Source organism: Desmodus rotundus, chromosome 11 (genome assembly GCF_022682495.2).
Source record: "Desmodus rotundus isolate HL8 chromosome 11, HLdesRot8A.1, whole genome shotgun sequence".
Classification (NCBI taxonomy): Eukaryota; Metazoa; Chordata; class Mammalia; order Chiroptera; family Phyllostomidae; genus Desmodus; species Desmodus rotundus.
Window position 1 is genome coordinate 86,173,925 of NC_071397.1, and position 21,382 is coordinate 86,195,306.

Sequence of the window (21,382 nt, forward strand, 5' to 3'; positions counted from 1 at the left end):
ATAAGTGAGTGAAATCACAGTGTCAGACAGCGATGCTGATGATTCAGTGCTAATATGAGTGTTGCGTGGAAATGGGGAGGATGGAGACATCAGTGAGTTCTTGCATAATTTGGAAAATTTTTTTCAGACTGTGAGATCATTGAGGCTAAGGTTTTTAGATTGTTCACTTTGGGCAGTTACTTCTCTCACATTTTATGCAGCACACAGTTGGTACTCAATAAGTATTCGCTAATTGAATGAATAACTGAAATGAATAGTTTACTCTTGAGTGTAATACCATGTTACTCTGCACATTTCATGAATGGATAACACTTGTATGTCCAATCCGCATCCAAACCTGTCCCATTCCCCTCCTAGTCTTCCTTTAATTTATGTTTCCATGGCAGCACCCGAGAAAGCCCCACGATAACCAGCATGAAGTGAAGGTCCTAGGTCAGGAGTTTCAGGATTTGAAGGGGACTGCCATATGTAAAGAAATACTAGCAGTAACACTTTCAGGGATAAGCAGTATTCTTTGGGGGATCTGTATAATAAGATATATTACAAGTAGAAGTCAGTACGTAAGTTCTAAACTAGGTCACTTTAAACGTGTGTTAGCTCTTATAGAAATTTACGCTTAGCCGACTGCTGGGCCATCGACACTGTCTCTTACTGAGCATTTACTATATGCCAGGAAGCATGTTGGTTCTGGGATTCGGGGATGTTTGAGGTAGTCTTTGCCTCTGTAGCAGTCATGTCCCACCCAGAATGACAACTGTTTACACCAGAATTTTAAGATGAATTTAAATGTCTTAAATAATATATCCAATTTTTTAGGTACCTAAGGAATTCCACAGTGTTATTAGGATCTGGGGCATCTGCAAATTGCAGCGTTTGTGAAATTTTCTCATAGACCACTGTGCACATAGGGCAGTTTTTAAATGACTTCTTCAGATCTATCGTTTTGAATGTCAAACATATCTTTCTTCATTTTATAAGGATATTGTAAGCAAAGTACGCTTTTTAATTGTGCATGAGAAGTGTCCTTGTAAGAGTATCACAGTTTTATAATAAAGCCTTGCCACAACTGCACCCATTATATAAATAGGAATTATTTTGTCTGCAGAATGGAATCCACACTTATGTGTCTTCAGTAAGTAGGAATTTACTCCTTCCACATGCCCAAAAACATAGAAATAAGCAGTACACTGGAATTAACTGTAAGGCTGAAATGTCAGGGCCAGAAGCCACGGTTCTCTTGGCCTTTGTCTCCTGGGTAGAAGGTGGTTGCCGTGGCTCCAGAGCTTGCTTTCATGTCCGAAGCAGAAGGAATGAATAAGGGCCTTGCCGGTGGAGTCTCTGAAGAGCAGCTCTCCCTGACTTCACTTCCATATCGTTCTGTAGAACAGTGTTCACACGAACACCCCTAAAACACAGGAGAGATTGAGAATGTGAGGACTTAACTTTCCCGTTCTCTGGAGTGCAGGCGCATAAGAGAAAAGGGGGTTAGAACCGACCAAGAGTGTCTTCATGCCAAGTCAGAATTCACGTAGCCTCCTTGTTTTCTTCTTAACTCTTGACTTGAGTAACTAGAAATTAAGATGATAGCTGTCCAAAATAAACAAATTTTAAAAACTATAAATGCATCAAAAAGGAAACTGAGGCCCAAGAAAATGAAGTGACCCTCTAGAGGTGTGTGAGGAAGGCCTCACTGAAACACCTGCAGAAGCCAGGGCTACGCCAGGCGAAGTCTTAGGTAAACAGGCGTGGCAAAGCGTTTCCTTCTCTTTCTCGTTTCCTCTTCTTTCTCAAGCTGTTGGATTCAGGACCCAGTGGTATTCTACGTGAGTTGCGCTGGGTATTTCGGAGTCATGTTTTTCCTGAACGTTGCCATGTTCGTCGTGGTGATGGTGCAGATCTGCGGGAGGAACGGCAAGAGGAGCAACCGGACCCTGCGCGAGGAGGTCCTGCGGAACCTGCGCAGTGTGGTCAGCCTGACCTTCCTGCTGGGCATGACGTGGGGTTTTGCTTTCTTTGCCTGGGGACCCTTGCAGGTCCCTTTCATGTACCTCTTCTCCATCTTCAACTCATTACAAGGTAAGATAAATGGTACCCGAACAATTTCCACTTCCCAGTTCTGTACTGTTTGTACAACAGCTTCAGCGTTAGGTGCCACGCTAAGATTCTACATCACTGTGCCATAGTTTCAGGCACGGGGAGCGAGGGACTCGTGAAAAGGGTCTAGAATGGAGTATTGGGGTAGACGGTCAATTTGATTGTTTCCAGTGATGTGTCCCAAGGACTAGGACACTGCCTGGTAGATGGTAGGTGCTCAATAAACATATGTTGTTGCTGACTGAAGGTGGGCAGGGAGGAGCCCCAGGGGCAGGTTAAAGGAATGCACGTTCAACTTCACCCCATACAGTTTTCCTGAATGTTGGTGCTACTCTTCATGGAGCCTGCGGTGTACTGTTCTCAGCTTAGTCTGTGGAGTTTTTGGACTCTATGCAGGGACAGAGCAATTCATTTTGATCTTTGGCTGCTTGGATTTCAAGATAAATGCCAATACTCTAGTTCATAAATGCTTATTTTTTCATGATATATGGCAATTGGTTCAACAATTTAACAAACACTTGGCAATGGCCTGCTTTGTATAAAAAAAAAATAATACAAGGCTTCCTTCGAGTAGTTTTCTGTCATACTTCTGATTCCATAATACACACCCTGGTGTACATGTGCTGAACTTAAGTTTAAGCTCAAATGAATATAAATTATTTTTGAAAATTAAATGACATTCCTGAAGACATTGGATATACCCTGTTTCGAACACTCCAAAATGCATGAGGTGACCACGTTTGGAATCTGGCCGAGCAGGGCAGTACTGCTGGCCTGCCTGGGATCATGGGATGTCTTTGTGAGCGTGGGGGGAAAGAAGTGCTGACGAAAACAAGCTGGACACATCTGTGCTGGGGTGGGAAGTGTCATGGAAATCAGGTTGTGCTACTCACCAAATGAGATGCCTGGGCAGGTGCTCCCTACAGGTGTGCTCTAAGAGAAGTCTGTATTTACCTTCTGGAGAGTGTTTACTGCTTTTTATTGTATGGATCTGCTTTGCTTTTCCTCTGAGGTTTCCCACTAGCTCACAGGCTCCTGCAAAGAAACCTCTCTCATAGTTGGTGCTTAACAATTGTTTGTTAAGTGAATAAGTGGATTGCTGGACAAAGAAAGGGTATGCACATTTGTCTCTGGGTATGGCCTGAATCCAACCTGAGACTGCTCTGGCATAAATCCTCATAATTATTTCAGCAAATTTGATTCAGGTTCACTCTCCCATAACGGAGGAAATATATGGGCTCATTATCTTTGGTAAATAGAATATCAAGCTTCAAGTGCCACTCCAAAAGTTGGAAATGGATGAGGTAGCACATGCGTACATCTTCATGGGATATAGCTTTGTAAAGTGACTTGTCCTCCATCTAATCTGTCCTGGAATGTACAACATACATGTGCCTAAGTAAATATTGACAAAATGTCCGTTAACATTAGAAATTCGATGGTTTTGTATTTCAGGGTTGTACATGAAAGGCGCATTAATCTGCCAGCCCAAACTTGTTTTTGCTGTTAGAATTTCCTGGCAGTTTCTGTAACTCCCAACAGCTCCAGTTGTCTGTTCAGCTCTGTTTCCATTAATGAGAAAGGGGATGTTTTATTTTTCCCAGCGTAGGTCTCCTGTCAGGAGGGAAAAATGTTATAAACCATCATCAAGTTGTATCCTTCATAAATCACTGACTTTTAAGACTACATTTAAATTATATAAATTCAGAACAGATTTCTGCACATCGAAGGATATTAAAAATACCTCCTAAAAAGGAAACTGGATTAAAAGGCAGTGACACAGAGCACATGAGCCTACCAGCAATTGCTTACTGGCCCAGCTTATACAAAACTTCTCAAGACACTGTGGCAAGTCATTTAATGGTTTTTATTTGAGTCATTTTCTGAACCTTCCAAGAGATGTATGTTGGTAAAAGTATCCTCTTTATTAAAAGAAATGTGTATAATTGAGACAGTTTAAAGAAACAATTCAGTAATGCAAAATGAACTCAGGTGGTACTTAGAAAACTGCATTGTGTCTATTTCTTTTCTTTCTGATATTCTTCATTCCAGAAAAAAAAACTTGACATGATCCCTTTGCTTCATTGACGTTATGTTCTAGTAGGAGATACTGATACTAACCGATTATGTCACCATGTAAAAGTACCATTTGGTGTTGAGAACAAATGACAGAAGACATGAACCCCGAGACAAAATTTGAAGGAATTAACTAGGTGAAAGGTGGGAGCAGAAGTGGGGAAAAGAATATTTCAGGTAGAGGGCACTACATGTGCAAAAAGTTTGTTGTACAGTAAGTTCTCTCTTCATGTGGTCAATAGGTTCTACAACTTTAAGCAAAACGATGTATAAAGAAACCAATTTTACCATAGGCTAATTGATACAAAAAGAGTTAAACTCCTGTGGCATCTCATCAACATTAGAATGACACTATTCGAAGATCTGCTATAGTTGGTGATCAGAACATCTGCTCAGGAAATCAATAGAAAGTTCATATAACCTGAGAATCGCAAAGGAGCAGGAGAGTGACAGAGCAGTGTGGCCCAAAAGGGAGTCAGGGGCCAGACCAGAAGGTGCTGCGTTTTGATCTTCATGACAGCAATGCAAAGTTTTTTAAAAGGTTTAGGCTTGTGAATGACATGGTCAAATGTGCATCTCGTAAAGGGAAAGCTGGACATAATGTAAGGAATGGATGACAGCGTCCCAGTAGCACCTGTGGGGAGGGCAGATGGGAAGCTATTGCAATGGTCCGGGTAAGATAATGTGGCCCCATATTTCAGACTGTGGTGGGAACGGGGGCGCTGGAGTGATGTCAGCAGGAGTCAAGAGAAGTTTAGGAAGTACGCCACTACAAAATACTCATCATTTGGTCATTAGAGTAAACTCTTATTTCTCTAATGATTTAAGTATAAAAGGTCTTATTAATGGAATATTATATATTTCATTATAAGACTTAGCAATGGCCAAAGACTGAGAATGCAGTACAATATTCGGAAAACTAAAACTATGCTGAACAAACTCTAACCTTCTAATAGTTAGCTCTTGTTGAGCACCTGAAAATCAGCAGGGCTTCCTCATGCAGGCTGTAGGTTGTGAGTCGATTACGAGCGCCTGTAGCTCTGTGGACCTAGGACCCGCGGGAGGGACGAGTGTTTGCTCTGAGTCTGCGGTGATGTCACAAGGCGCGTGTACCACAGGAGCGGCTTTTGCTAGCAGATTTCTTCTCACTTTTGTGTACATCTTCAAATGTGTGGTTTAAACATGTTTAAAATTATTTAAAATAAATGTGTGTGTTTGGTCAAAACATGCTAACATGTTTAGAAATAAATATATATATTTAATGTACATATGTGTGTACAAATACATATATATGTATGATTATATGGTTACTACATAAATTTGTATAGCCTATGTATTAAAATTTTTTTAATTATTTTCATTTAATATGCTTTATTTTTATACTTAATTTTTGTTTTTTACTTCTACAATTTTTATATTTTTAAATTTTTATGTATACTTATAACTGTATATTTAATGGCAAAAAATCATGTTAAATGGATATCAGAAAATTATTATAATCTTTATGGCTATAACTGAAATTCACCTACTTGAATAAGCAAATGAAATCATGAATCAAGGCTGAAACCAAATTTATTATTATCTAACTTTTCACAGTATATAACAATGTTTATTTTTATTTTTGCCTACTTCACTTGTTATGTATTAATCATTTCATTGAATATTTTTCTCTAAGACAAAAAGCTAAATATAACTTCTCTTAACATGATTAAATTCCTTATCTATCTCTTTTTTTCTCTTTGCTGCTTTCCCAGAATGAAACTGGCATATTGTATCAGAAATTTTAATTTTTTCTAAAGAATACATATGAGAAAAATTGTATGTCATACAAATTGCTATTCAAAAGAGAACAGATTTTTGACAAAAGTATATCATAATTCACATGCCTGAGAAGATTAGTCTTCATTTCAACAATATGTAACCCACCCAAAAGAAATAAAAGGCAACTCCCTGGCCGCTGAGACGCTCTTGGCCGGAATCCCAACGGCCTCTCTATCCCGTGGCAACACGGATGCCCTTACAGGACTGAGCCACTGCTCCGTGGTGCGGCCCGTGCACCCAGCTGCCTGCTCTGCAGCGATGCACAGTGTCTCAGGCTGCATTTCTTCCCGTTAACTCTACACCAGTTTTTGACACTCTCAATTAGATTAAGCCTCTTCAGTCTGTAGGGAAGTTTAACCCTGTCAACAAGTTCGTCAGGATCTAAAGTATAGCCCCATACCAAAAGCTTGGTCTTCCACTCTCCTTCTCCAAGCATGCAATAAGTCTCAGGTGTCATCAGCCCATTTTCTGTAAATATATGTGACAACATAGTAAAATGCAATATGTGGTTCTGCAAATAGAAACTGTGGTGGCAAACGCAGAAGGCCATTATCAGTCTACTCAGATATAATGCTGGCTATTAATTAGTTTGATAACATTAAGATACCCAGAGCAACAGAAATGACTTACATTTGTGTAGTAAATTGGGGTTTACAGAGCACCTTCACATAACATCTGTCCTCTGATTAGATTCTTGCAGCAAGTCTAGAAAGTTGGTATCTAAGAAAGAGGGTATTTTCTCCATGTTTTAGAATGAGAAATAGGCTCAGGAGAGTCAGTGACTTTCCCAAGATCAGTTTGAATGGGACAATGTAACATTCACATTGTAACAATGTAGCATATATGCAAATAGAAAGGCACATTATTAGGAGCCACAGCATAAGCAGGAGAATAAAACAAAGTATTTCCCTTTTAACTTTTTATTTCAGAGTTTTTGGGAAGTATTTGCCTCCATTAAAAAAAAAAAAACCCTCTTAGTAAATGTATGTTGAATGAATAAATGTGAATTTAACCTCTTACCCTCATTCAGCAAAAACCATTAAGGGGAATACATGAATTATTTTAATCCTATGGGTACACTAAAAGAGTTAAATCAAATTTCTAACCCGCGGTCAGAAGCCCCGACAGTTAGCCTGCACCACAGTCTCCTGTCCAACACGCATAGTGAGTCGGCGTCAAGGAAATGAACCACCTTTAATCCCTAACATCTGAAATGACATCGCCTTGGCAGGAACATTAAACGCTGCAAGGAAGTAAATTACTCATCTTTTGGCACGGAATGTTGTGCCACAGAGAAGTGAGTTTCTAAAGGGCCCCTTGGTAGTATGAAAGGAGGATTGAAGAGGTTCCCAAAGAGCTTCCTAAACCTGAAATGGCCCCAGCCCAGCGGCCAGCTGGCTACGTCTGTGAGACAGCGGAACGTGTGAGCTGTTCGGAGATTTGGACTCAGGCTAGCTGGGAAGGTCAGAGGTCACCTAGACCTTTTTTTGTCAGAAGTTATATAGGGCATGTGGCCTCTTTGCCCAACACCTGCTTTGATTCTTTTTTTCTTTTTTGAATTCACATAAGGACATTTTTTTCCCTGCTTTTAGAGAGAGGAAGGGAGAGGGGAAAACATCAATGCAAGAGAGAAGCATCGATTAGTTGCCTCCCCTACACGCCCGAACAAGGAATTGAACCCACAACATTTCGGTTATGTGATGATTCTCCAACTACCTGAGGCACACTGGCCAAAGCCGCTTTGATTAATTCTTGACTGACTGCCCCATCAAACCTCTGGAACCACTTACACCCGTGGACCTGATCAAGTTTACCATTCACTCATCAGTATTACTCATTCTGATTGTAGCCTACGTCCCTGAGGTTACCTATATCTGCAGGCTTCTGCTTGACTGTGTTCCTGGGTCTTTCTCATCCAGAGTAAGAAAAAGTCAACGTAGGCCATTTGTCAGAATTTGCTGATGACAATCTTGCTGAAAGTGGCAATGGCCTCTAGTTGGTCAAGAACCCATTAGGAGATGAGGACCCAAGGTTTTGTTTCGTCTTGTTTTTTCTTCACCAGATTTCATGAAAGTGACCTTTTAGAGCAGTATAAGAATGACAATATGTGCTACCCCAAATTTCTCTGTGTAGCATTCATTTCACATCCAAGGGAAACAGTTTTTTAAAACTTTTGATAATGAGGCTAAAGATCTGAGAACATCCCTTTGGCCAATCATTTTACATCTGCCCCCAGAAAGTCACATATCTTTGCCAGAGGCAACCAAAGGGAATGAGGGAGCCTGTGTGGGAGCCTGATTCCCAGCCAAAACATTGTGGCTAAGATGCTCTCTTTTTTTCCTAAGTAAATGGTTAAACAGCTCTTATAAAGATGAAGATGGAACACAAGCCCATATAATCTACAGTGAGTATAATGCCAATACTTACAAATAGGCTTCCCCCGAAAACATGCTATTTGAATGCGTCCTGCGGTAGGTGAAGGGACGAGGTATAAAAAACCAAACCCATCACTTGAGATTTTTCAGACTGCTTGTCACTCCAAGTTTGGAGCACTCTTAGGCATCCCTTCGCTGTCCTTGCTGACCCACCCTTGGCCTGGGGTCTGCTTCTCTAGGAGGCTTTGAGGAAGTAGCTTCCTTATTTTCCTCCCTAACAGGACCCATAGGCAGGCCCGCTTTCTTACATACTTAGCACACCCTTCCTCCATCACAGTTGAAAATGTCATTTATTTTAAATGAGGAAATTATAAAATTGCCCAAGAATTAAGGCATTTTGAATTCACATATGGCTGTATTTTGTTTTTTACGTGAGCAGATACCACTCGTTAATGGAAGGTGGAGGTAAGGGAAGAGAAGGCAGGGTGAGGATGGGATGACTTGTCAGGAATCTGTTCATTACCAATCTGAAGAAACTATCATTAAGAAACGTTGGCTTCAAGTCATCAGACTGGTGGTTTTTCAGGCTGTAGTTCACCAAATAAAAGACCTTCGTGAACTCTGTTTCATGAGATATAAAGATTTTGTGAAACTCGTGCTTAGCCTGTCAAGATGAAGTCAAGGCTTTAACTCTGAGTTCAATCTTTTGAGCCATTTTACTTCCAATTTTTCTGAACCCTGTTCCCTACTCCCTGGTCAGTTAAATAAAGCTGTAAGACACAATGAAAGGTAAAGGCTGATTATTATGGTCCCCAGTCACAGCTAAGAAAGGTAGAGATCATATTTTTCCAGGTGTTAGGAAGAGCTTTAGTGATGCCATGTGGTTGATAGGAAGAGCCTCAAAGAGAAAACATTTGACAGAAAGGAAGTAGAGCTGGGGGTGAGAAATCCAACACATCCCCTGGGATGTCAGGGTAGAACCCTTCTGGTGTTAGTTCTGCTTTTGCACCCAAATCTGCAAGTAGATGGGGGGGACCCCTCAAAATTGAAGAGGGAATAACCCTCTGTTTTCTCACTTTGGCCTCCAAGTGCCTTGGCTCTCCTGCTGTGTTTTCTCCTCCTCCCTCCTGAAGAGTTACAATTTCTTAACACACTGTGTACATGCGCTTTTTCCAGATGCATGCATACCCTGTTTCCTATGGTGGGACTCTGCCAGGGATGTTTGTCCTGGAAGAATTTTGGTGTATTTATTACCTAACTTGAATTCAGGTGAAAAGAGCTAGTTATCCCAAAGGGTAAAACAACTTGTTATGAGAGTTCAATTCTTATTTAAAAGGGAACTGTGTCTCATGACAAAAGAATCTTCATACTGCCTTGGGATTTTAAAACATATTCATTCCTAAGAATTCTAACTTTCCATGCCTATTATCTAATCATGTCCTACTGCATCACAGTTCAGAGTGGGAGATGGGGAATGGAAATGACTTTTCTTCTGTTACCTAGTTTTAGAGGCGATGTACCAGATTCGTCCTCTAGTTTATACACCAATGGCTCTTAGACTTGTTGGATGCCTACATGTTTACAGGCAAATGCCCTTGTTTAAAACTAGGCATGTCATCCAATGCCACATAATTAATTATGGTTTACAGCAGCGCTGCACGGTCTAAAAAATGCTCTCGTGAAGTCCGTTTTCTCTTCCGTTTAACCTCTTCCTCTGTGGCTGTGGTCAGCGTGAGAGCCTCAAAGCAATTCACCTTTTAGCATCCCAGGAAGGCCAGAAAGCAAATCTGAGGAACGGTTCTCTCTTCCGGGGTCCTCAAAACACCTCTGAAATTTTCCTTCCAGCATGTATGACATTTATAAGGACTACTGAGTTGGGGACATCTGGATAATAAAAATACACCATTTGTGATTCAAAGAAACAAAAACCTGAGTGTTAAGGGGCAACACCTAGCAAATTTCACCTTCTTCCCTCAACACAGAGAATCATTCGCTCAATGCCAGGCCCTAGACGGGTAATGCCCGGGTTAGTGTGTCGGAACAAAAGTCCTCAGTTGGAGTTTATAATCTCTTTCAGCTCTAATCTGTGACTTTGTTCAACAGTTGTTTAAGAACACAAGGTTACCTGCACTTTCAGCTGTGCGACAAAAATGCTTCCAGGAACCAGTTCTGCAAATTCTGCCCCGGCTACCAGAGCAAAGCTGAGGCAGAGTGGCCTCCCACCTCTCAGCACAGCCTCTTTCATCCCTGCTCTCTGTTGACCTTAACTGGGGCTTCCGCGCAGCTGGGCTCTTTCCTCTGAAACTGCCACCACCTCTTAAAAACTTAAAAGGGTCTGTTAACCAGTTCAAATTGTGTACACACGTTGTTGGTGATTCACACATTCCAGTGGTGCAGGGCATATTTACTCACTTACTCGAGGGATTTTTTGTATTAGCAAACCCCACAGGGAATTGGGGGCTGTAGGTGTGGGGAGGCTTTGGAAAGCAGCTAGATTCAGTCAGAGTGCAAAGGTGAAGGTCCCCCTACTCCCTGGGAAGGTGGATCAGCCCGCAGGCCCTGGGTCTGAGAGGTTCTGAGTGTGGGAGAGAATCGACCCCCTACTCTGAGACTTAGCACACCCCAGCACAGGCCTGCTGCACACAGCCGGCGAAGACAGAATCAGATACAAGTGACAGTTCTGGTTTTATCTGAGCCTCTGCGTTCTTTTCTGAAGGAGCAGAACACCTGTCGAATAATTCAAGGTTCCGTCATACCTTCTCTGCTAAGCGGTTCAGATGTATAAAAAGCTTAAGTTGAAGTGAATCCATGTGTTTCGTAAGATTTATCTTTAAAAATGTGTCCATGAGCCTGAATGCTTACATTTCCTTTTGTCGCAGGCTTGTTTATATTTATTTTCCACTGTGCTATGAAGGAGAACGTTCAGAAACAGTGGAGGCGGCATCTGTGCTGTGGAAGATTGCGGCTGGCCGACAACTCGGGTGAGGGGCATGCCGGTGATTGGTTTGCACATCTAACAGCAGTAGTGGGAAACGCTTGTCACTTGCTTTCCATTGCCAGAAAGTTATGAAGGTGGGCTACGGAGCCTGAGGGTATTACGATGCAAGGGGTCGGAGGACTCTAGGCCCAACCCCTCTCTTTGGTAAAGGAGAACACGAAGTCCACACAGGTTGAGTTGCTCGAGGTTTTATGTCTATCTTAGCAACTCAGATATCCAGAGGTTCCAAGAAGCCACTGGTACCTTCCCATGTTTTTGAAGTCCTCATTAGACCAAGAGATTTTTCTCAACTATAAAAGAAAAACCTGAAGAAAAGTATTACATTTTTTAAAATTACCATCAGTGCTTGCTTCTCAGCATGAGGATGTTAAAGTGGGGTTTTAAACAATACTTGACACAGGGTCAGAGTAAGAAACTTACCTGTTTCTTCAGTTTATTATTGTTTACATCGAACGCTCTGGAAGTGTTACTTAAATAGTGCAGTGGCGATTCTTCAGGCCAGAACACGTTCCCCCCACAGCAGATTCACGCAGAGATGTCATTTCTTTCAGACTGGAGTAAGACAGCTACCAATACCATCAAGAAAAGCTCTGATAATCTGGGGAAATCGTTGTCCTCAAGCTCCATTGGTTCCAACTCAACCTACCTTACCTCCAAGTCGAAATCCAGCGGTCCCACCCACTACAAAAGGAATGGTCACACCGGTGAGTCCTTCTGGCCGTGGTGAAGTTCTCCTATGCAGTTCTCAGCACGTGTTCATTGTGAAGATCAGCGTATCACGGAGATGGGTAGATCACCATGCCCATCTGGGTGCTTGTCTTACATGTATGAAAATCAAAATCTACTTGAAGACCTTATTCAGCACCTGTGTGAATATGTTGTCTTTTTTTAGATTTTATAACCTGCATTGAATCTACATAGCCACGGTATCATTGACTCTGAATATTTTTGTAACTTCCTTTGATTCAAAACTTAGTTCTCTTAAAAAAATCAGAGTATCTTGTTTAATAAGTTATATATTTTATTTTAAAATTGTGTATAGAAATTGAGTTGCAGATTATTTCAGCATAGCATGAAAGTTACTTGGCAAGTTTGCATGGAAATAGGAAGAAACAGGGTGTATATTACTCTTAAGAACTAAATCATTAACCATTGAAGGTATTGGCAACTCTGTTTAAATCACTGATTAAACAAAAACAGAAAATATGAAAGACTAGAGGACACCATATTTAGAAAGGGACACAGGAAGGTGAGAAAAGCCTCATCTTTGTTGATCTCCTGTATCCTCATGATGTTTACAATGACCACGTGTTCTAACAGCATGTAATGAACAGTCCTGAAGAGAACATGGGAATAAAGATGAGTTTGCAGTACTTGAGAGCCAGTGACCAGTGAGATAAGGTATAATCTTTCAATAATTTCAAAGGAGAATAGCAGAATTGCTACTTTTAAATACTAATGGAACCTTAGGCAAACAGCTGTTAGCACATCACCCAGCACTTTGCTAATAAAAGGTGCTTCTAAAAGGATACTGGGAATCACTTTTTAATTTTGAATTTGTTGAGCTGTTGAACATAAACAGAGGTGAATAGCACAGAAAAGATTCATCTTTGGCTGTTGGCAGACAGCCAGCATGTTGCGTGATGTGTAGGTGCTCACGCAGCAAACACTTGACTTCCCAGTGTCCTTCCGTATGTTTGCATCCTTCCACCTGTCCCTGCTCACACACCTGTCTGCCCCACCACAGGAGTGGCCACTGCCTGGGATTCAAGAAAGCACTGCAGAAAGATGTTCGAGTGTATGGAGAGTTTGTTGATTCCAAAACTAATTAGAGAAAAATAATCTGAAAACTTGGAACAGTTTAGGAGATTCTTGGAGTCAAAGATACTTTTGGTAATTTAATAAAAGCCATAAACTCTCTTCCAGAATAAGGTACAGCCTTTGAGTTTTGTACACAGTTTTGCCTAAAACTAAAAGCCTGTGCACCCCTGCTGGAAATACTTGTGTAAGAAAATTAACAACAGGTGTTATCTGTTAGATACATGTTAGAGATAATCTAACAGATTATTCTACCTAATGGGTACTTTCCTGGCACAAAATACCTTTTATTTATAATGAATGAATTTTTCACTTAATATGATCGACCTTAAAGTTAAGTACACATTTGGTGTCCCCTTCTAAAATACAAATAGTTTATACCGTATGTCAGTTAAGAAAGGGTAGGATTAGACCTATTGAATTGTTTTCCTCTTAACAGTTAGCCTCAAGAAATGTCATTATAAAAATAGGAGAGAAGATAAAAAGGTAGATAATTTGGAACAGGGGCCATTTGGGGACCACGCATGAAATACTTGAAAGTCTTAAGGACCCTGGGGAAAACTCACTAAATGATGAAAGGAAATGCAGAAATGGAGAAACCAAAGAAAAATTTTGCATATTTTTTAAAGAATTCATTAATGTAAGTTTGTCATAATGAAACTCTTGGTGTCGAGTGGGCCCTTGTCAACTGGCATAAGGTTATAGTCGGCTGTCTGCCGTACTTGTATGATATACCCAATTCTGGTCTCCCATCCCCTGACCTGCTGGGCGGCGGCAGCCTTCTGCTGCCCAGCCGGTCCTCAGCGGGACCGGCTGGGCACTGGGGTCCCTTGGAGTACGCATAGACTCGCTGCATATCATCGTGGCTATCTAGTCGGTTTATTTCTTGGAATTGATCTAGAAATTCATATGTTTATGGTGTAGATAATGTCTTCTAAGACCATTCCTCAACAAAAGTGGATCATTCAGGTAAACTTACGTTTTTCTTTTTTGAATGCATGAGTTTGTTGCAAGGTAATAAGAAAATATTTGCATGAATGAAACTAAGACTCTGCTGCACCAGCAAAATTGCTTGTTCTTTATAATACTTAGCGAGCACAATGACCTTCCTGCCCTGAGCTGGGATTTCTGAAATTTCCAGAAATGTGTTTGCTGTGCTGGCTCTTGTCTGCATGGGGGTCTGCAAGCCGTGCCTTCTAGGAAGTGTACCATGCTCTGTGGTTAGTCAGTCTCCTGTCAAGTGAAGTAACCACCACCACAAACGCAGCACTTGACAGGTTTGTGTGGGAAAGGTGGAAGGTACAACTCTTTACTTTTCACTGCTATGATGAATTACTGGATATGTCATGGTACATTCATAGAAGTCATAAAGAGAAATTGTTGATTTCAAGGCTGCTTTTTGAGGATTTTTATCTGCTTAAAATCTCAGCATAGGTCAAATAATAGTTCATGTCCCTAGCCCCTGGTTTTCAAACTTGCAGCTCTAATCAAAATCTATATTGCCCATACTGTGATAATAATCTAGCCAAAGGACTGGGAATAGCATAAATATGGATATACAACCCTTGCTCAGAATTTTACTTTATTAGACTGTGAAGACCCATAAAATGGGTCACATGTTGGGAATGGAACTGGTCAAAATCTCTAAAAGGTACATGCCCCTGAAGTTATCAGTGAAGCAGAATGAATATGTCCTTGAAGTTTCTTTGAGGATGCTTAATTTTCTAAAACTATCAAGCAAAAATTGTTCATTACTGAGATATGTCAATAGGAAAATCCCCAGCAGAAAACCAGTGGCTAGTGACTACATGAACTGAAAGAAAGGAGACTCAATCTGCTTGCCCAGAGCGGAAAGCAGGAGGGGCTTGATACAGTGAAGGACCTGGGCCTTTTTCTCACCAGGCCTGGGACGTGATCATTCTGGCTGCTTCAGTCTGCCCCTTCTTCCATCAACCGTCCACTCTCTCTTGCTCCCATTAGTGTGGGATGGGCACACTGTTTCCTATTTCAGCCTTTTTTTTTTTTTTTTTTTTAGTGTCTGTTCCAACTCAAGGTAACATTTGAACATTGTGGGTTCTTTCCAAAGATAGCATATGTAATAATGATGGCTTTACAATTACTGGAGAATTGTTCGCGTTTTTGCTCATACTGGGTCTAACTTACTCAAAGCAAACAAAAAAAATGGCTAGAAGTGAGCATTCCAATTTTAGAGCCATGATTCCTAGAAGCAGATTTTCATGGTAGAGTTTTTGCCTCTTCCACAGCGACTAGGGAAGATAGAACTGTAGGGAACGAGTACTTTGTACAAGGCTGTCTTTGCTCCTTCATCAGTGTGAAATCTCTGTGGTTAATTTAACGTGAAGACAGCCATATGTGTTTGTAGATAATAGAGCTTAATTGAGTGTCAGAGCACAATCTGAGCCAATTTTAGAAGCTTTTGAGTCTAGGGAAAAAGTAGTTAAATATATGACGTTGGGGGATTTAGAACGAAAATGTATTTAGCAGTCCTTTTTATTATCAATTGCTCTGATATTGCTGTCAGCAATAATATAATTCTGATAGTGTAGCACAGTTAATAAGAACATATACTTAAATATTTCTGTTAGACATGTTTAATTTCTATAATTTTAACATAATTAATAAAAGATTCTTTTTCTATATTCCAATCACTTTACAAGGTAAAAACCATTACAAGGTAAAATGTATTCAAAATAGGCTTCTATGTTTGTTTTCATTCACTGTTTATTCTAAAGATCCTTTAAATTATATTGTATACATTTTTTATTATAAAAAGTATCAAATATACATATAAAAAGCAGAGATGATAGTATAATGAGTCTCCGTGTACCTATCAACTCATAATCACCTACCCATTTTTCCCTCCCTGTATTATTTTGAAAACATACCTTAGACATCATATCACTTCCTCCATAAACATTCCAGCATCTTTCCATTCATTTGCTACATAATCTGTCACTACTTCTTTTGAGCCTTTGCCACATCTTTTTCTTTGCAGCAATTTTCTGAATATTCTATTCATCGGCTCTTTGAAATATACCACTACAGGAGCACTTCTTTCTTTCTTTCTTTTTTTTTTTTACAGGAACATTTCTTAAACCCCAACAAATTACTAGAAGGCAAGTAAACATTGATTTATCCATAGGAATGCACTTTGAAGACAAAAAACATGACATTTTAGTGCTGCCTATTACCTCGCCTAAGAACCAGAGCTCCATTTCCTCTGTGTCCTGTTTTAATGTACAATATACAGTGTCCAGTGTGGTGGCCCTTAGGCACATCCCCAGCTCTTCTGGCAGCCTAATTTCCTGTGTTAATTTCTTACAGACAATGCGTCCGTGGACAAGTCTTCGTCGAAACTGACCCATGCTGATGGAGAACAAACATCAATCATCCCTGTCCATCAGGTCATTGATAAGGTCAAGGGGTATTGCAATGCTCATTCAGATAACTTCTATAAAAATATTATCATGTCAGACACCTTCAGCCACAGCACGAAGTTTTAGTCTTTAACACAAGAAAGAGGCATCAGTCTGCAGAAATCTGGTCTGCAAGCAGTGAAAACTGTGACTAGCAGGTGGAAATATGCCATCACCTAGGTAACCGCATATATATGAGGAATGTACTTGGTTAAAAAGGCTTTTGTGAAATTCAGAATTTTTCTTTTCAGTGTATTTCTTCCATGGGGAAGTTTCTATCATCACTAAAACTTCAGTGCTGACCGCATCGTGACTCAGTAGCCACGGGATATATGAATTTTTAAAATATATAGTTGGATTAGACTAATCAGAGCTCAGGAGGAGACATTAAAATTAGAGGACATGGCAGGGACTGAACTAGGATAAAATTTATGCCTAATTTATCCCTAATTAATTAGAGCTCATTCATACCCCACCTAACAGTTAGGTTTGGATATGGCCATTTGCTTCATCAAAATCTTTCTCAACAATCGAAAGCATATTGGTATTTCTAACTCTTTTGCTGCCCACAAATCCCATCTCAGTGCTAGTTTCTGGGAATGCAATATTTCCTCTTTTTCAATGAAATTTCAACCATAGATACAAAAGAAATCTAACCTAACGATTGGATAGGAATTTTTTCTCATACCAAATGTTTAACCTTCAGGAATACAACATACTTAAGAAAGAAAGAATTCCCCGAATTTTGGCCTAGTTAATATGAAGGCATGCAAATTTATACTATTTCACTTATCCTATTCAAGATACAAAGCTTAAGTGTCATCATTAATTTTTATTAATCCCACACATGTGTATCAAGTTTAGTGTGGACCTCCCTGCAACGTGTTGAAGAATGAATCTCTCACACCTCCGCTTGTGTTCCTCTACTGTATGTCGAGCTCCCGGATCATGGGAAGAATGAGAATTTCCACTGGGCACACTCTGTGTAGTGGTCTCTCTCTTCTAGGAAATACAGCCATTGAGACCCTCCGGTTGTGCCCTCGCTCTGTAGACTTCAAGACGTTTGCAAATGCACGAATGAAAAGCCTGCCACTTCCCCTTTTAAGAATTTTGTTCCGAGGAATATAAACAGACAAATGCGTGACTTATCATAATCAAGATAATTTATAAACATGTGGGTCTACAACTGCTAGTCTGAAACTATTTGTACATAAGTCCTCTGATTATAAGAGCCAGAGGAGGTCTGGCAAGATAAGACGGTATATTATTTATGGCTTAGATTTCCGCATACAAGCCATGCATAGTATCAAGCATCTTACCTAACTTTCAAATTATCCTGAGTGATGTTCTTGCTAGTGAATGTTTAGGAGACCAAATTTTAATTGTTCTTAAATGATGAATTTGTATCTAGTTTCTCACCAGTCGGTCTCAGTACATGTTGTACCCTTAACATTTGCTCTGGGTTATCGGGGAAGTACCAGATTCTGGGAGGTGGCAGCCTAAATGTTAGGAAGATGAGCCATTCTGGAGCCAATCTGCGTAAAGGCAGATGCCAGAACCGAGCACCTGGGGGCCTTTCCCTCTGTGCAGAAAGCAGGTGGCTCTCAGTCTGAGACCCAGGAGAACATTCAGGCTGTGCAGCTGCTAAGGGGCCTCTCACCTTTTGCTCATATTCAGCCATGAATCCATTTGCCCAGCTTGAGTGGATGATACAATCATACAATCGTGTGGTGGTGGATTTTTTTTACTGTTCCATTTTGCAGCAGCATGGAGCCCGTCCTGGGGACAGGAGCACTGCCCAGCTGGCCTGTCACAGGGACAGGGTATATACAGGAGGGAAGAATAGAAAATCTTCAAATCACTCAGATTCACTACCGTAGTGCCAAATTCTTTTCTGTAGGCATATATGAACAGGCTGCTTATTCTGGCAGATTACAGAGAGATGAAAATTAATCTTAAATAGTCACTGAATCTTCATATACTTTCCCCAAGCCTTAGAAAGTCATGATAGAATTTAATTAGCTCTCTACTGTGAAATTTCTACCCAAAGTACTTACCAGGTTAACAGTGGTTAAGAGATTATCTACAAAATGACTTTGATTTCTACTCACATTTATCCAGATCTGGGAAAATCTTTTTTTTTTTTTAGTGTCATATTTGACAACAAGGTCAACTCCACTTTAGAAATGTCCAAGTAAGGAAGTAACCAAGTAAGGAAAAAATGAAGAAACAGCTGAATGGAAACATTTGCAAATGGATTCAAAGGCTGAGCCAAATTCTACCCTCAATTCTAAGCATGCACTTCTCACCTTCATTTCACCCCATCAGAACAAAACTACAGGAATGTAGCTGTGGAGCCAAAATGTAGTTTAGCCTGACTCTGAGAATAATATCAATTCACTGTCTTTTTTTTTCCTTCTTTTCCTCTTGTTTCTTTAAACCACACTGTGTTAGAGTCTTCATGGAGACATCCCCCTTGGGTCCCCATACTTGTGCTGGGAAGCTTTTCCGTGTTCGCTGCTCTCATAGACCCTTCTGTACATATTTATTTATTTGTGTTTATAAATGTCGGCCTGCTGTCTATCTTAGCTTTGTATCACCTGGCTTTGTTACTCTAATTAACTTTCTACTGCAGAGACTGTATATATATATTTTTTCTAAATACTTTGTGAAATAGGTTTCTGTAGCAGTATCTTTACATATGATGAATAAAAGTGACTGTGAGTGCATTTGGAATTAGTAAGAAGCTACTAATGGTGGATTTGCCATTGTAGTTCAATGGAAATGTTTTTCAAATAAATACTTATGTTGTTTGTGTTCCAAATTAGTCGATTCTTTCATGAGTGAATGTTTTTATTTCTGACTCTCATATAGGAAAAGATTATTTGACAGCTGGAAAATAGCCTGCCTCCAATTAAGCTAGTGACATGGGCTACTTTGCCAAAACACTGAGAATGAGTGTGTCACAAAGATCCAGTTCACTAGAGATTAATGCATTTTGAAGGTCTTAGATTTTTAAGATGACTGATGTGATGCCAAGCTCTGTGGCCGATTAAAAGTAATACAGTTTTCTTTCGGGGGAAGCCTTCAACATCCCAAAGAAGGGAACTGAATCAGTACTATTATGAAGAAGTCAGGTCCCGGGATGTTTTCTCACACCTACAGTTGCTGTTTTCCTTGTGGGAGGCTTAGAAAACGACAGCATTTAGAACAGAACCCCCGCACTTCCTTTTGCCGTGATTATTTCAGAGAACTCCTTCCTGCAGAGGCCGCCTTTGGCTCACAGCCCTCCTCCCTGCTGAACTGCGAGGTGCCCTTGCCGGTCCCGCTGCATGATGCGCCAACGTTCCCGACGCCCGGCCAAGCCATGCTAAGAAAACAGGCAGACGGGTGCTTCAGATGCAACTATGAGCAGGTTACTTCAGAGAGCCTGGAGTTGCTAGGAACCAGTCATTTCATTTGCAGGCTGACCCCTGGTTGCAGTGTTTTGAAATATGAAGGAACTGGTCTTATAAGTACAGTGTTTTTGAAGCACTTCTGTGTTTTTGGTTGAATAACATTCTACTTTTCTTGTATAAAACCATTAAATCTCTATCCCCCTTTCTCTCTCCCTCTTCCCCTCCAACTTTACTTTTTTTCTCATTTTTCCCTCTCTCTTCCTTCCCTCACCCTCCCTCCCTCTTCATCTCAAAAAAGAATACTTAAAGTAAGTTTTCTTTTTCTGCTTCCCTAGAGAAAAATCAGAATGAATGTAAAATATTGAACTGTTTACATTTGTATTCCCATAGCCTGTCAAAAAATGGGGAGAAATGACATGTTTTATTACCATACCCAGCTTCAGCCTAAAATAAATAATTTGGATCTGATCGAAAAAAAAATGAAATCTATAACCGTATTTGGCTACCTCATACTTCTTTGCTTTCTCTTGTAATTTTCACCACATTCTGCGATGGGGTTGTGGGGGGTTGGTGTTACACCAATCTCTCATTTGGGAAAAGTGGTGATTTAAGATGGTAAGTAACTACCTGTGCCCACAGAGAAGGGAAGAGGAGGACTCAAACCAAGTGCATCGGACCTTGTGTTCACTCCTCTACCTCAGAGGGCCCCTTCAGAGAACGGGCAGACTTCTGAAGGAAGGTAATTCAAGGACAGGATCAACACCATAAGATTTTGATAACGGCTTCTAGAACTTCAGACAAAAGCTCTGAACTAGCAAAACAGTACTGAGGACTTGGTCTTTGAAGTTTTGATAGGTGCTGATTGGCCTTCGCTGGGAGTGAGGAAAGTCATTCCAGGCACGGAGGTTGGAAGGTCCAGGGCAGTGAGTGGAACACAGTTGAGGTTTGCTTGATTGTGGGGTGTGTGGGAGAAGGTTGTGGAACTGTGAAGAAGCCCAAACCAGGCCACAGTATAAGAGCTGAGTGTCTGGCTGGGTGACTCACCTATCAGCAGGTACCAGGGAGCCACTCAGGCTCTTGGCAGGGAGGGAGGTGAGTCCTAGCTGGAAGGTGTGTGTAGAGGGATAATTAGAAGGCAGAGTGACTGGACTCAGGGGGAAGAGTGAGGAAGCCTCAGGAAAGTTGCTAGAACAGGAAGGCAATTAGGGGAACAGTGTCTCAGGATCTTGGAGGAGTGGGCCTGCCACAAGGCTTTCAAAACAGCAGGGAGTCCTCCTTTGGGTAGGTGCTAAATCTGTATACTTAGCAGTGAGTCCCAGTGCCTGGGGGTTAGAGAAGCTAAGAAACAAAGCAAGCCTTTCAAGA

General features: G+C 40.8%; 1 protein-coding gene across 5 annotated transcripts in view; it reads left to right on the forward strand.

The window, feature by feature from the left end:
- The window catches only part of ADGRG6 (adhesion G protein-coupled receptor G6), a 129,766-nt gene extending 110,323 nt beyond the window's left edge, over positions 1 to 19,443 (forward strand). For 4 of the 5 annotated variants that reach the window (XM_045188849.3, XM_024551922.4, XM_045188848.3 and 1 more), the window contains 4 exons: positions 1,793 to 2,076; positions 11,246 to 11,347; positions 11,916 to 12,068; positions 16,528 to 19,443. In XM_045188849.3, coding sequence (XP_045044784.2) covers positions 1,793 to 2,076; positions 11,246 to 11,347; positions 11,916 to 12,068; positions 16,528 to 16,706 — 718 coding nt within the window. In that variant the 3' untranslated portion in view covers positions 16,707 to 19,443. Of the gene's footprint in view, positions 1 to 1,792; positions 2,077 to 11,245; positions 11,348 to 11,915; positions 12,069 to 14,106; positions 14,152 to 16,527 lie in introns of all 5 variants that reach the window. The other variant, XM_024551924.4, reaches the window with a different exon arrangement.
- The last annotated feature ends 1,939 nt before the right edge of the window (positions 19,444 to 21,382 follow it).